Raw genomic sequence first — 15,002 nt, forward strand, 5'->3', positions numbered from 1 at the left:
GCTCCAGTGAGGGGCACAAGGTGGGGGTTGCCAGCTGGGGAGGCAGGGCCGCAGGAGTGTGGATGGGCAAAGTGGCTGAAGGGCAACCCGGTGCTCAGCCTTTGCTCCTCCTCCTGCTGCCAAGTGCCGTGTTCACTAGGATCTTGGATTCTGTGGCAGGCCACTTCCCCTGGCCAAGCTGTGGGCCATATGTTTGCCACCCCTAAATAAGTCTACAAGGTGCAAATCAACTCTGCCTTTCACCTAGGTACCAGCCATGACAAAATATTGTCTATGCAAATGAGTCTTCTTTAGAATTAAATCAGCATTTGGTAACTAACGAGGCTTGTATTAAAGTCCTGAGCCATGTAAAAGAAGGTCAGATCTTCATCCGTAATCCCATTTCGAGTGTTGACTCCACATAGCCTTCATCATGACCCTATAAATCTTCTGAGTTCCAACAACTCATTTCAATGCAAACCACTCTACTTTCCTCAAAACACAGGTTAGTTTGAAGCTTAGGGTCTGAGCCTGATCAGCACGATTACTGTCCCTCCTCCTGCACCTGTAGTCATCCTTTACTGAGAGAAACCAGAAAATAACCAGTACTCAACATCCTGTTGCTTCTCTCTCCTGCTGCCCACGTTCTTCCAAGAGACTGCACAACACGTGGCCTCTCTCCCCGGTTTGTCAGGTAAATGCAGCAGAGCAATCTGCCTCAGCTCATCGTTTTCTCAGCAAAATACTACTTGGAGACCTGGTGCAGCCCCCAGCACGTCAAAACAAAAATCCTTTTGGGATGTCAGTAGCTAATCAGCCACACTGAGGTTTCTTTTGTTCTCTGATGAAGCACGGAGATGCTGTTACTGGGTACCCAAATGCCAGTAAATCTCTGCAGATGTAACCTTTCTTCAGAGGAAAGTAGCAGCTCAGTTTTTATGTCATTCAAACAGCGTATCCCCCCTCAAGGATGGTGTTATCTTACAGGTGCACTGCATTTTAAGAGGGCCACAGGCTGTTTCACTAAATGGAATTCATCTCTGGGAGTGCTCTATAAAGCCTAAATGGGGTTTTTTCCCTAGTTCCCCACAGGCAAAAGCTCCAGCAGAAGGCAAGAGTTTTGCTCGTAAAAGTTTATCAACAGTGGTATCCTCAAAAATATATTAAAAGAAGGGCATGTAGCAACAACCCTATTCACAAGGGGCTTGAGCACACAAGTCAACAGTCTATCACCACCAATATATGCCCAGGCCTTTAATAAAGTTTATCAACAGCTGTTCTTGGAAGCCTTTAAGTATTGACAGCTAGGTCCCCCATTTTTTAATCTTGTCTCATTTCTGAGCAAACTCCTCCTGAAGTCAGTGAGTCTGTACAGAAGCAATGGTTCACTCCTTTTGATCAGCATGCAGGACTGGGGATTTTGTGGCATATTTAGCTTTGCAGTATCTGTCGGCAGAAGCTTATGGCTTCTACAGGGAAGCCACAGCATATTGCTGTGAGGTAGGTTGTACCTAAGTTTCACCAATAGCTTCTTAAAGTTCAACTCTTCTCCTGGAGATGTAAATGAAAACACCACGGTGTTTCCACATATTGTTCTGTCCAGACCAGCTACACACACACACAGCAGCTGTTGGCATGGGACCTTGTTTCGTGCACTGCCATCCTGTTGTCTTTTATGCCTGGCTGTTTAAGGATTTTGAAGGTGCCTACGGTCACTGTCTATCAGTAGTAAATGTCTCAATACTATAAGGCAGAGATGCAGCTTTTGATGATCTACATTTTCAGCAGGATTATGATTTTGCAGAACACATTTGCGACAGAGCAAGTTTTGGTTACGCAGTGGAGAACTGACGATGATGTTGCGACTGTGAGAGGTGTTAACACGGACCTGGGTAACACTGGGTGTGATGTACATCTACTACAGGAAACAGTGTCAGTTAAAACGACTCATTTACAGACTGTGCAGAAGGATTTAATAATTTGCTGTCTGCCGGTCTTACAAAACGGCTCAATTCGTTGGGTAACATAGAGCTATAAACACGTAATAAATAGAAGTTGAAGTGTGAGGCAGATACATTATACTACATGTCTAATCTTTAGAAAGAATAATCCAGGCCCCTCTGCTGATATAAACCGGTAGATTTCCATTAATATCAGCATTCTCCAGGAACATCCCCTCCCCATCAAAGTCAATGTAGCCACGCTGATTTATACCAGCTGAGGATGTGTTTCAATATATTTCAGGCTTTTTCCCCCTAATATAATACCAAGTACTGTCAAATCTGACATCTTTGAAAGGTAAATAAAGGTGAGTGGATATAAGGCCATACCTCTAGCGGCAAATTCCATGCAATGTAAACGTGGGATTTGTAATCGTCCATCCACACCTCTGCAACACGCAAGGCATTGCGCTTGGTGTAGAAACCAATGTTGTTGTTATAGGGCTTCTTCTTGCGTTCAATGTGAGCCACTCTTGAGCACGGCAGGACCTCCATGCTGCCGCCACACAGCCACACCTGAAACAGAACAAGATGAGACGCATACTGTGTGAAGTGCAAAGGGACTTCATTTTTTTAAGAAGAGAATCCAAGCTGTGGTGCCCAGAAACCAAAACGGATGGCCCCTTAAAAGCAAAGAGGTGGAAAAGGAAAAAGGTTATTTTGAGGGATACATAGTCGGATTAATTCATGGATTGCAATCTAAATAGTCCATACCATGGCAAACTGGAGTACTCGGCGATCTGATCCTGCACATACTACTGAGAAGAGTGCTCACTATTGCCTATAATCGCATTGCCTTCATCAGGAGAATGCATTGCGCGGGCAGAAAGCTGAGGGCTAATTTAAGTCAGTAGCAACACTCCAACATTTGCAGGATTGAGCCTTTAGCATACCATCCCTGGTGCTGTTGCCCAACAGGATAAATAAATGGATTACTGGAAATGTCTGTCCGGTTTGAATCGGCAAGAAGGATGCTGCAATGAAACATATTGCAGAAACAGATTTTTCTCTCTAGACAACATTTGCTTGCCATTCTTTTCAACAAACTGCTTATAATTCCTTTAAATCACAGTTTACATTTTATCACAATAATCTCAGGCCTCCGTTACTTTGTACAGAAAAGGCTGCATCACAGAACCCACGTATACATTTCTCCCAGACAAGTCTAATCATACCTGTCCTTTACATTCCCTCCTTGTTGTCATGCTCATTATTTATCTTAAACTGAAAATGGATCATATCCAAGACTCTCAGCACTAGATAATCATCATAAGCACACATGCCAATAATCCTAGTTCTGCCTATTCTGTGGTCTGTTGCTTATTACCATTTTGCATAGTTATTATAACACCTAGAGTTTCTGGGATTACTTCCAGACTTGCCACTCTTTATCCCATCTGTGTTCCCCAAATTTTATTGACCTCCTTCAGTATGATGTCCCAGCGTAATTAGCCATATTTTCCATGCCAGACTGGCTGAATCAGAGTCTGATCACCAGTGTGCTACTGTAAATCAAGGCTAATTCCATTTGCCCAACAGGTGCACACAAATGAGGAGTGCACAGATCTGTGTGTTCACATGCAAAGCTCCATGATTCCAGAGTGGCTTTTAAAAGCTTGACTAAACCAGATAAGATTATGTGCATATAGTGGAGGTAGCCATGCCACAATTTAGCCTTGTGCTCTCCCCAACTGCCACTCCAATTCCCTGCCTCTGTTCGATCTACTGCTCTTCCTTCTGCTCCCAGGCCTGTGCTGCCTGCCTAATCTGCTGCTCTGCTTTCTGCTTCTTTCCCTGTGCTCTGTGCCCAATTTGTTGCTTTGCTTTCTGCTTCCTGTCCCATCTGCTGCTGTGCTGCCTGTCCCTCCTGCTCCCCTCAGCCCACACAGAGGCTGCCCAGGCCATCTGCGCCACGATAGCATATGCAGCATGTTACTAATGCCACAACTGCCTGTACCGAATATAACAAACTATGCTAAAAAAGTTATCAAAGCACACTGCATGTTAACAGCTGCCCATTTGAATAAACAAATGCCTGTTTTCAATGTAGAAACACAGAAGTTCAATACGAGTCCATGTATTTTCCAGAAATACCCCATAGGAGGTGCTCTTTCTTCTGCATTTTTTGGTTCCCTATCACCACACCAAGTGAACTGAAGGGGAAACATGAGCCTGAAAGGCCCAGCTAAGCTGGGAGCCTTAGAGTTTGGGAGCTGGCAGGCAGTCAGGGATCCCAAAGAGTTTATTTCATTTCAGAAACAACAAATGCATTTTAGGGTTTTTTTAAAGAAAAAATTGAGAAAATTCAGTTCTCTGGAAGATTTTCAGCCTTTGGCTTTTTCTCCTCCTTTGGAATGGAAAATATTTCTGCAAAGTAGAAAATTTTTACAAAGTAAACATTCAATTTCCAGCTCTATTAAGCAGTCAGCTGCACACTTGATTATTATATTTTTGGGCTTTGCCTATATAATTGCAAGCTTTTCATATGGAACATTTTTTACGTTTCTGGAATCAAAAATGCAAAGCAAATTTCTGGATAAATATATATTGTAGTAAACTGGGGTACCAAGTTGCAAATTTCATTTGAAGTTCATTGATTGTATACAGAACTGAAAGTCAGTTCCAGAAAGATCAATAAGAGTTTAATTTAAAAAGGCAATTATGCTAGGCAAGATCACCCTTCCACCTCCCAAACAGAACTGAAGCTGTCAGGGTAATGAAAAAAAAATGCACTCATCTCTACCAGATATTTATAATAGTTGCTAGCTGATGACAAGTGGAGCAGAGAGAAATATATCCAATATTATTTAAAACTCAATTTATTTAAATATTTTGGCAACTTTTTATGATCTTTCATCCTCGGAATGAGAAGAATGAGTCTTATAAAACTTCTGGCAGCTGGACAAATACTATCTTCGTTATATAGATGGGTAAATTAAGGTACAGGGAGAATCCAAGCTGTGGTGGATACATGTTCATCCATGGACAGAATTCAGAGTGCCATATTCTCACCCCTGAGCAGTTGGATACATGGGAATTCCCCCTGAAGTTGCCCAAAGTTACATGGGAAAAGGATTTAAGAGTCTGAGGTTCCCTTCTTGTTCACTAAGCATTACACATACTTGTTTCAGTAAATTCAACAAGAAGCATTACACAGAGAACTTATTTAAATAGCACTAACATTAATTCTGAAAGCTTGTTTTCATATAAGTGCTGGTGTGAACGCTTCCAGACTTCATTTTCTTTGCCCCAATAAGAAATGACATATAGGCCATGAAGTGGAATGGCTCAGTAGACAGCCTATCTTTCCAATTAAGTAGCTTTTCCATTGGCCTGAAGAGGCAAATAAAGTGATTAAGTGTTGAGCTTGAAGCATTGTTAAGTGTTTGAAATGCCTGAAATGTTTAAAACAGCTCTGTGCTTAAAGGCACCCACAAGATGCTTTAAGAGCCTGCAGCTTCTCAGCCTGCCTTAAATGTTAAGACAGCTTTGCACATACAACTGAGAAGTTCGTTGCTAAGGACTGTATTCCAGTTAATCTTCATTGATAACCCTGCTGAGTGGCATTATATCCCATATAAGATCATTGCCAATAAACAGGGTCCCCATTAAGGGGTTTTCCAGTTAAGTGTACAGAAACCAGATTCAGAGCAAAGAAACATGTCTCCCAGTAAGATATTCTCATCACTGGAACAGCTGGTTCTAACTGGTTAAACATCCTACATCGTTAATCTGCCGTAGGAAGGACTTTTCCCATTCTCAGTAAATCAGACATTTTTTTTTTAAAGGAAGAACACTAAACACATAAAAAGACCACACTTCTTAGACAGTTGAGGGAAAAAATCTACTTACAAATCAAGTCAAATTTGGCCTATTTAACTTGGCAGCGTTGCTTATGACAAAGAAACATATATACATACACACACATATATACACACATACATACATACATACTATATATATATATATATGTATATATATGAATGCATCTAACATATGTATGTATGTATCTCTGTGTGTGTATATATGCATGCTTGTATTCTAAGTGCATGTTTTAAGAGTTTAAAGATGCTGTATTCCCTGGACCTAAGAAGTAGAAAAAGGAAATCATAAAAGTCAGGAGCCTCCTCATTATTTTTCAGCAGAAAACTCTAATATGTACAACAGCTATTAGCCAGCCATTCATCTATCCAGAAAGGGTTAGGGAATTAAAACTGGAGGCATCCCCCCCACAGTAGATGATGGTAGTGACTGTATAACCTCTCCTTCATCAATCTAAGCACAGGAGTAATCAAATGTACAAAGGCACCTAATAAGGATGCTAGAATACATAAATAATTAGTTAGAACTAAACTGTATGGAATGAATCCCGGAGAAACAAATCAAAACTAAATCCATCACCCTCAGATCTTTGATGCGCTTTACAAAAGAGTGGTCAGCAATGCATCTGCAATCATTTGCTACATAAAAAAGCATCACCTTATAAATTGATTGAGACAAGAATAATTATTTCTCTCCTGCAGTGGCACTTACTAGCAAGCCTGGAATGGAATCAGCAGTCCCCTATGTAGATATGTTTGTTATATGTGGGAGGGAAAAATTTGGTTAGCAAAAGATGAAGTAAAAAATAGCCCCCTTGTTGGAGTGCAACGGTGTTATTTAGCCTTCCTTTCCAATTACCCTTCTAAAGCATGAAAGCTTTACAGGTGAGCTGGTGGATTAATGAGCTATTAGGTACCTCAGTGGTCTCCCTGAGCATGCAGCTATGCTAAGGCACTGTGGTGAACTGAGTTGGGAAGGAGGTGAGATTCTGGCTGGTGCAACATGCATTCAGTCAGGATCTTAGGACATGTAGGTGCCACCCGCTCAGTGTTTCCCATTACCTCCCCTGCTCTGAATACCTGTGTTTCTGAACACCCTTGGCCCCAAAGCCTTGGCTCAGTGGCCACGCTCAGCTCCCACTGATTTGAATAGGTGCTGGAACAAGTAGCAGGCTGGAGAAAAACATAGTATGCTGCCAAAACCAGAGAAAGCAGCTTGGGAAGTATTAGTTGAACCTATAAGCAGACTATTAGGATGGTGTGGACACATTCTTTCCATCTTAAACGGGGTGAGTGGCTTTGGACTGGGGTGGGGCATGTGAATGTGTATACAAGCAGTAATGGTGATTCAGTGAAATCCACTCTATGGTGCAAGTTCTATATCTGGGCAGTCTCTGGGCGCACGCTACACATGCAGGCATTCCCCATGCTGTGCTAATTTGCAGCGCGTGGGGTGGGGTGGGGTGGGATGGGCGGGGTGGAGATCCCAGGATAAAAAAAAACACACTAGAAAAAAGCAGGGTGGCACATGCGGCAGTAGCATGCACCACCTGAAAAACCTCCGGCTCCCAGCCAGGCTGCCTGCTGCTGGCTTGCCACCACTGGAGCCCTGGGAGACCCCCAAGAACCCAGTTAAGACTGCTGCACAGCCCCAGCCTCCCCTACCACACCTGGGGCAGCTTGCCACGTGCCAGAGTGCGCACGCATGGGCGTTCTCTGGGGACAAGTAGCAATGGTACAACCATATGCCTTTGCTATTTGTCCCTAGGGAAAGATATGTGTGCACTTGTCTGGATGTGCCCCATGTGATCATTCAAGCCTGCATCTGCAAAACAGAAGTGGCTTTATTTCGCTCTTGCCATGAGAAAACCATTTGCATTGATCTATCTGTAAGGAGGGCTAAGAATCAAACATTCATTGGAAAAATAAAGGTGACTGGCCATGTTATCAGTGTAAACTGTGCCTACTCCTGACTAGGCGTGGGGCAGGAGATGGAGTACTCTGGAACCTGCAAGGAAAAAAGGAACATACAGGCTGTGATTACTACCTGCTACGATTACCACACTCAGGTTAACAGAGAGGGAATGACAGGATACTTTAGGAAATACAATATAGAGATGCTCTTTTGTGCACATGATAAAGATGAGCCAGCAGCTGCCAATTTAGCTAGATGAACACATCACAGCAGCCACAGAAAATATTTTTCAAAGGGTTAAGTAGATAAGAACAATTGCCTTTCCTGATCCTCTTGCCGTCAATGAGATACTGTAACCATCAATTTGCTTTGCTGCTGTCTGACAGAAGCTGCGCTCTCTCTAAAGGAAAGTTATTTAAACAATATAGCCTCTCCTAATCAACCCAACTTCAAAGGAACTTGTCAGGCAAAAATACCATCACTTGGTTCAAGTGACAGGGCCTGATACTGTACTTATTAAGTAGGCAAAATTCCCACTGACATACCAAATTCAGTGGGAGCTTTGCCCTGTGTAAGCAATAGAATATGGAGACAGAACACATTTCCCTTTGCCTCTGCTATATTCTGCAGCTGATCTAGCACTGATGTACCATGGGTGAATCACAAACTCTCTACACATTAGTGTTCTCATCTGTAAAAATGGAATGAGTTGTATTTGCCTGGTTTACTGGATAACACATGCTGGAAGATCTGTGATGGAAGATGCAGTGTAAGTACCAAACATTACCTTACATGAACTGTATGGAGAGAACAAGTCTTGTTTTGATTATGCATTGAGATGATTCTTATATTTTAAAAGATAGAAGTCATGCAGTATTTTAGATGCTTGACAACTTTAGCATTTGCTTTGTGGAGCAGATATTTCCACAGCCCCAACAACAACATTTAAGAAGTCAGCTAGCTGCAGGTAAGTCTAATTTATTAAAAAACAAAACATTTCTTTCTTCCCACCAAAAATGCAAAAGCATATTAGCTATATCTTCATATTTACATACAGGGAAATGACAATAACTTGCATAATTAGTAGACTTATCCTTAGGGAAACCCTTACAAACCAAAAATGTGCCAAACACGCCTCCCTTGCTGAACTGGAATAGACTATAATACTGAACTCTTATGTAACACTTCTTATCTCACCAGAATTTAACAGAGGAGATTAACATCATTATTGCCATGTTACAGGAGGGGAAGCCATGGCCATGTGAGACCAAATAACTCATCCAGGATCACACAGAAGGCCAATGCCAGAGCTAGGGGAACATCAGAGACTTCTGGAGTCCTATCTTGTGCCCTAAACAGTGAGCTATACTGAGCCCCAAGATGCAAACCATTCAGAGCTGTCCAACTGGTGGCCCTCAGGATGCATGCAGCCCACAAGGGCTTAAACACAGCCTCCAGGCCTCCATTTGTCTGCCACTTCCCCATTGCTCTGACTGCAGAAGTGGGCCAGGTCTCCAGGCTCGCTCTCCCTCCAGCCTCCTCTTATCTGCTCCAGGGAGCACGATGATGCAGCATACTGCAGTCTGCAGCACTGAGGAATCCTCTGACCTGGGATATCTAAGCAGCAGCAGGGAGCTTAAAGGGAGGTTGGGTGCCTGGATATACAGGTGCAGCGGTGGAGGCATGCAGTATGTAGCCCCAAAGGCCCATGGCCTCCAGTACCGCAACTCCATCTAGTCTGACTCCCACCCACTTAGAAGCTGAACAGTCCTACTTCAGCAAATACATCTGTACTGTTGTCTTGAATGGTATGGATAGGGATGAGCCTGATTTCTCTGTGATTCCATGAATCTTTACTGCCAAACCAGTGTGGGATCCAACACCATATAATGCTGCAGTCCCTTTCTATCTTTGTAATACTAATTTAAAAAAATAAAAGAAATACAATACTGAGTACAGAATTATAGGCAGATCTGGGAGTGCCATCAGTAGTTAAGGCTGACACTTTCAATCATTATGACCTTGGTTTTAGTTGCTTACAGCTTTGCCATACTTCAGCCATTTGGACTGAAATGTATACTGGAACAGCTAACCTCTGCCACCATTAAGATAAACAGGCATCATCTGTAACAACGTCCAGACCAGTCTGCAAAATAAACAGTTTATTTCTGGATAAATTTGACGGAAAGCAAAGGAAAGAAAAAACCTTCCCAACTTTTATTCTGCAGACTCCAGTCTTTTACAACTCACAGCTTCATTGCTAAGGTGATTAGCAAAAATACACCTTAATTAACAATAGATTCCCCATTCAACAGCTGTGCCTTACCTTTTTTTTTAAACAACCTCTCAACAAAGGGGAAACACAATTACCCAGGGCTGCAAAAATAAGAGGTCAAACTGTGCAAAACAAAGGCTTAAATATTAAAATTAAGGAACGTTAAAAAGGCAAAGTAATAATCATTTTTTCTGTACCTCCCAACTGCAGTTTGAGGCTGGGATTTTTTTCTGAATGATCCTCTTCTAATAAGAAATAATGTTTTGTTTATATATTGATGTATACGTAATCTTACATATATGCCATATATACAGTTGTTTTAAGAGTTACTCAGTCTACACTTTTAATCTCTTTAGCATGAATAAAATTGGCGATAACTTCATTGTAAAAATGGTACCACTTTTTATAGCAAAGCATCTATCAAATAGTAGAATCTTGATGTAAAAATTGAACGGCGATAAGTCACAGTTGATTTCTACCTTAGTGTAGCTGATCAAGGGCAACTCTATATCCCCAACTCATCAACTAGCCAAACTGAGGTAGTGACTCATCTCCATTCTTTTCTTCCTACTTTTTTTTTTTGCAGTAAAGACATTGCCATTGTCTTCAAGAGTTAAAAGACCCCGTTACGGAGAGGATAACTGAAATGTCTATCTACTAAAGTACCACTTAAATCTTCCAAATAGGCACGGACCCTGTTGAAGAACTTCACGTACAGTAGTTACAATAGCTCTCCTAACTGCCAGTTCTGTTCTGCTGTCATAAAGTCCTTGCAAAACTAATGCTAACAGTCAGATAAATGCCACTTGCTGGTTCACTAAATCCAACCCATTAGTAATGCATCTCTCCATTTCATTATCTGCTGTGTGTTTACAAGCGACAACCAGAATTTCTGTAAATCTTAGAGCTACCGAGCTAAAGTTCTGGATAATATTATCTTCAGTTTTAAGTGCTGCTTCAAGGAATAGTGAATGCCATTATCTCACTGTAGCAATGACAGTTAGATTATGTCTGAGTTGAAAAAATAAAATAAAATAAAATTGCGTTAGAGTGAGTGAGGAAACCACAGGAGGAACATAAATAAAGGAGAATGAAAAAGCTTCTATTTTAGATATTTTTTTTTTCATATTCACCATATTGTCGCATAGTCTTTATCATCTTCTTAGTTGTTTGTTATACCCCCTTTCTACCAGGAACACCTATAACTCTCACATAGTCACATAGGTTTAGGTTAGATATCAGGAGGCACTACTTCACGGTCAGGGCGGCTAGGGTCTGGAACCAACTTCCAAGAGAAGTGGTGCAGGCTCCGACCCTGGGGATTTTTAAGAGAAGGCTAGATGAACACCTTGCTGGGGTTGTTTGACACAGCCTTTCTCCCTGGATCAGCTCTGAAGTGGAGCTCGATCCTGCACCCTACCGACCTAACCGATAACATCTGTTGGGTGGGAGGATCAGTTTAACTCATGGTGCTTTCTGTGAAGCACCATGGGTTAGAAGCTGCACTTCTGTCTGCACCTTTAATCACAAAAGACAATCCATAGCATTAGCTGCTACTATGAACAGCTGAGAACTATCTGCTCTGGAAAACTATGGAAAAGGAATGTGTTACTTGTTTGCATTTTGGGGTTGATACTTGAGTTGTTACTCAGTTAAACTACTGTACTATTGACAAGAATGACTGCACAATCATATTATAATCTCAATATTTTGATGCCTTGAAGGTCAAAGAGGGATAGGCTCTTTCTGATAGAGCTTGTAGGGAATTCTGCTCTAAAAGAGCACATCCTGCTCTAAAAGAGCACACAGGAAGACAAATTCTGCTTTGAGACTTAACCCGAATCCAAAAAACCATATGCTTAGTTCATCGTTAATATATGGTCAAATTCTGCAGTCCCTGACCAAGCAAATTAACCTTTATGGGCATGATGTATTTGCATGGAGGTATAAATCTCGATCTACCACAAATATGTACCACACTTAAATTCCCAACACGCTGAGGTTATAAGACCAATCTTGGCAGCATGACAAGGACCTTATTATGTTGTAATAGCATAATACAAAGATTATTATAGGCTCATAAAAGACAAGTACTTAAAAAAACAAAACAATATCAACTATAATTGCTATCCCCTTTGGAATAAACAGAAAGTGACAAGTGCTATGTGTTAATAGTATAGAAAATTATTGATGGAATTTGACCACAAGTTACTCAGATATGTTTTACTGCAGTGAACACATCAAAATAATCTTGATCCTATTACTGTTCCTGTCAAATACTGATTACAGGAACACTGTGGAAGATGTTCAACAGAATTTTGATCTATTTTTGATGCAAAGAGTCTTTAGAGCAAATTATCCATAGTCTGCTCTTTAGGCTAACAGGATCCAACTTTTCTTTTTTGGTGTCATGTTAAGTTTTAATCACAAAAAGCAGCTCTGAAACAGAATTATTTATGCAGAGACAGGAGTGAGCATGGCATATCGCCTTAGAGCCACCGTTGTGCGTGCTTCATTCAGTCGGGTACCACTCCTCAGCTTTGGCACCTCATGAATGTGACTTCTGTTATCTATAATTATAGATAACCTATCATCAAATGTGAATTGAAAATGTGACAGAAGGAAACTGAACCACTGCACAGACTATCCATGTTAATGTAAGTGACGCAAGCCCAGCCTTTCTACAGAAAAATTGCTTGGTTTCCTCATCATGAAGAACGGATAATGAGTTTAAAGCCTAGCATGAGCCATTCAGACACCAGGAAGATGGATTTAGTTCCAAGGGGGGAAGAGGATCTGGAGTGTGGACTGAGCAATTTGAAGTAGGAGCTTAGGCACTGATGCCTCAGAAAAATGGTTGATCCCCAACTGTATATCTGTATAAACTTAGTTAAGAAGTATTAAGAATGTACATAAAGATCTGCTAGAAGGCACCATTTGCAATGCAGAACATATGTTATTTGGTCCTACAAAACCCTGGAACATGAGCACCATCTATTGCTGCTTTATCTATTAACTACCTATAATATATGGAGAGGCATAAACTGTTCTTATAGAAGGAAAGGGGTGGGTTTTTTTGTTCCCCTCATTGTCTGTCTTTGTTTTAGAGCGAACTGGGAAAGGCATCTGCTCACAAATGTACATAAGGAATATCATGGCAACATAGGATGGATGGTGCAGGCTACTGCATTCCCTCCTGCTCTGCAAAGGCTGCTGGAAACAGACATCATGTGTGATACTTTAAAATGTTAAAATCAGTTCTGAAACAGATGGCTGGGGACTACTGCAGCTCTGTCATATTTTTGCCATTCATTCTGCCCATCTGCCTATCTTCCACGGCAGCCGAGAAACTCCTATTTTCATCAAGTCATTTTCTATTTGAAAATAATGAATACTTTGAAACTCAAAGCGGAGTGCAAAAGTTTACAGCCCAGGCAGTTGCAATGGTGCTGAGATTTTCATTTCCACGACCACAGTTAACTTCTTACGCTCACGGTCAGAAATCGGAACTTAGTCAAAAACATCTAAAAAATTCAGGTACAGATGAATGCAAAATAATGTCCAAAGGCTCATAAGGATTAATAAGCTACTACCAGCTGCTTGTCTAAATAGTGGTAGAGGCTATCATGTTGAATCCACTCCTTTAAGTACAGCCAGAGCACAGAGCAGTTACCTCCAGGAATTGCACTGAAAGAGCAGCTCAGCTGGATCTGTGATTTTAAATTTGGAAGTACTATCCTCAGGGGCAATGCACCGTTCAATAACAGTGGCACAGTTGTTTGATCTACCCATGGTGCTCTCCAAGACCATCAAATTACCTTTGGTGGCTGTCCATCTGGACTCTCTCTTTTGTCTTGAAAGGCTTCCAAAGCTAGTGGCTGGTTAACTAGCTCAATACTCTTAGATAGATGTTGATTTAACAGAGACTACAATTCACTGGATTCTGAAATCCAACTGAGACCAGATGTACTGAGTGCAAATCTACTGACTGCAGTGGACTTGAATTTGTTTACAGCAGATAGTAATTTGGCCTCCTGGCTTTTGAACATTGCATGAAAAGAAATGGGTAAGGAAGCTGAGGCTGTACACGTGAAGAGAATTAAAGAAGCACTTGCAATGAGGATTCATTTCTGTCTGTGGCAATTAAAACCTGTCTGTTCTAAACATGTGGTAATTAACAGAGTATGTTATTTTCCTCATTTTACTCATCCTATTATCTAAAAAACAGAGCTGTCTATCTCATTTTTATGAATAGTAATGTTAATTAAACCCTGTAAAGCCTAATTCTGACATAAGGCTTGTTTAAAGAAGTTTTGGCTCCCTTGAAGTTAATGCAACCCCCCCCCATTGATTTGAGTAGAGACAGAATTTCAGCCTGTTTAGCCCTAGTATTCATTTACTGAATTTAGAGTGTTTTCAAGCATCATCTTGGTTCAGATTAGGACTATATGCACTGGCAGATACAATTATTTTTAGCCACTATGTCGCCGTAGCGTTGCACCATATCGAGGTAATGCATCACTACGGTGACATAGCTACGGTGTCAAGGCTTTTGTCCGTCAACGCTGCGTCCCCGTAGAGCATTGCTCCAGCGATGTACCATCTCGTGTAGACGCACCCTATGTGTGGGAGTCTTCCCCATTACTGAGGGAAAGTCAGCTAGCAGAGGAATAAAAGATGAGCATCGGATTTGATCTTGTGCAGCAGTGAGCTCCACAGCTACGTTTCTATTCCCAAAACCTGTCTCTTCTCTATGCATGGTAAACTCAAACCCTGATGTTTTAGAATGATTCCAATGTGGTTGAAAAATCACATTTGTTACATACAGGGCTTTTCAAAGCAATGTCTTCTTTCTTTCTTTTTTTTTTCCTTTTGTTTAAATTCATAGATTCATAGATGCTAGGGTCGAAAGGGACCTCAACAGATCATCGAGTCTGACCCCCTGCCTGGGCAGGAAAGAGCGCTGGGGTCAGATGACCCCAGCCAGATGCCTGTCCAGCCTTCTCTTAAAA

The 15,002-nt window shown here is 41.4% G+C and overlaps 1 protein-coding gene across 2 annotated transcripts in view; it reads right to left on the minus strand.

The window, feature by feature from the left end:
• WBSCR17 (Williams-Beuren syndrome chromosome region 17) overlaps positions 1-15,002 on the minus strand; it is a 375,733-nt gene that overhangs the window by 24,492 nt on the left and 336,239 nt on the right. For both annotated transcript variants that reach the window (XM_019511375.1, XM_019511374.1), the window contains exon 8: positions 2,310-2,495. In XM_019511375.1, the coding sequence (XP_019366920.1) occupies positions 2,310-2,495 (186 nt within the window). The remainder of the gene's footprint in view (positions 1-2,309; positions 2,496-15,002) is intronic.

This window comes from Gavialis gangeticus, unplaced genomic scaffold (genome assembly GCF_001723915.1).
Source record: "Gavialis gangeticus isolate Ggan-Ray unplaced genomic scaffold, GavGan_comp1, whole genome shotgun sequence".
Classification (NCBI taxonomy): domain Eukaryota; kingdom Metazoa; phylum Chordata; order Crocodylia; family Gavialidae; genus Gavialis; species Gavialis gangeticus.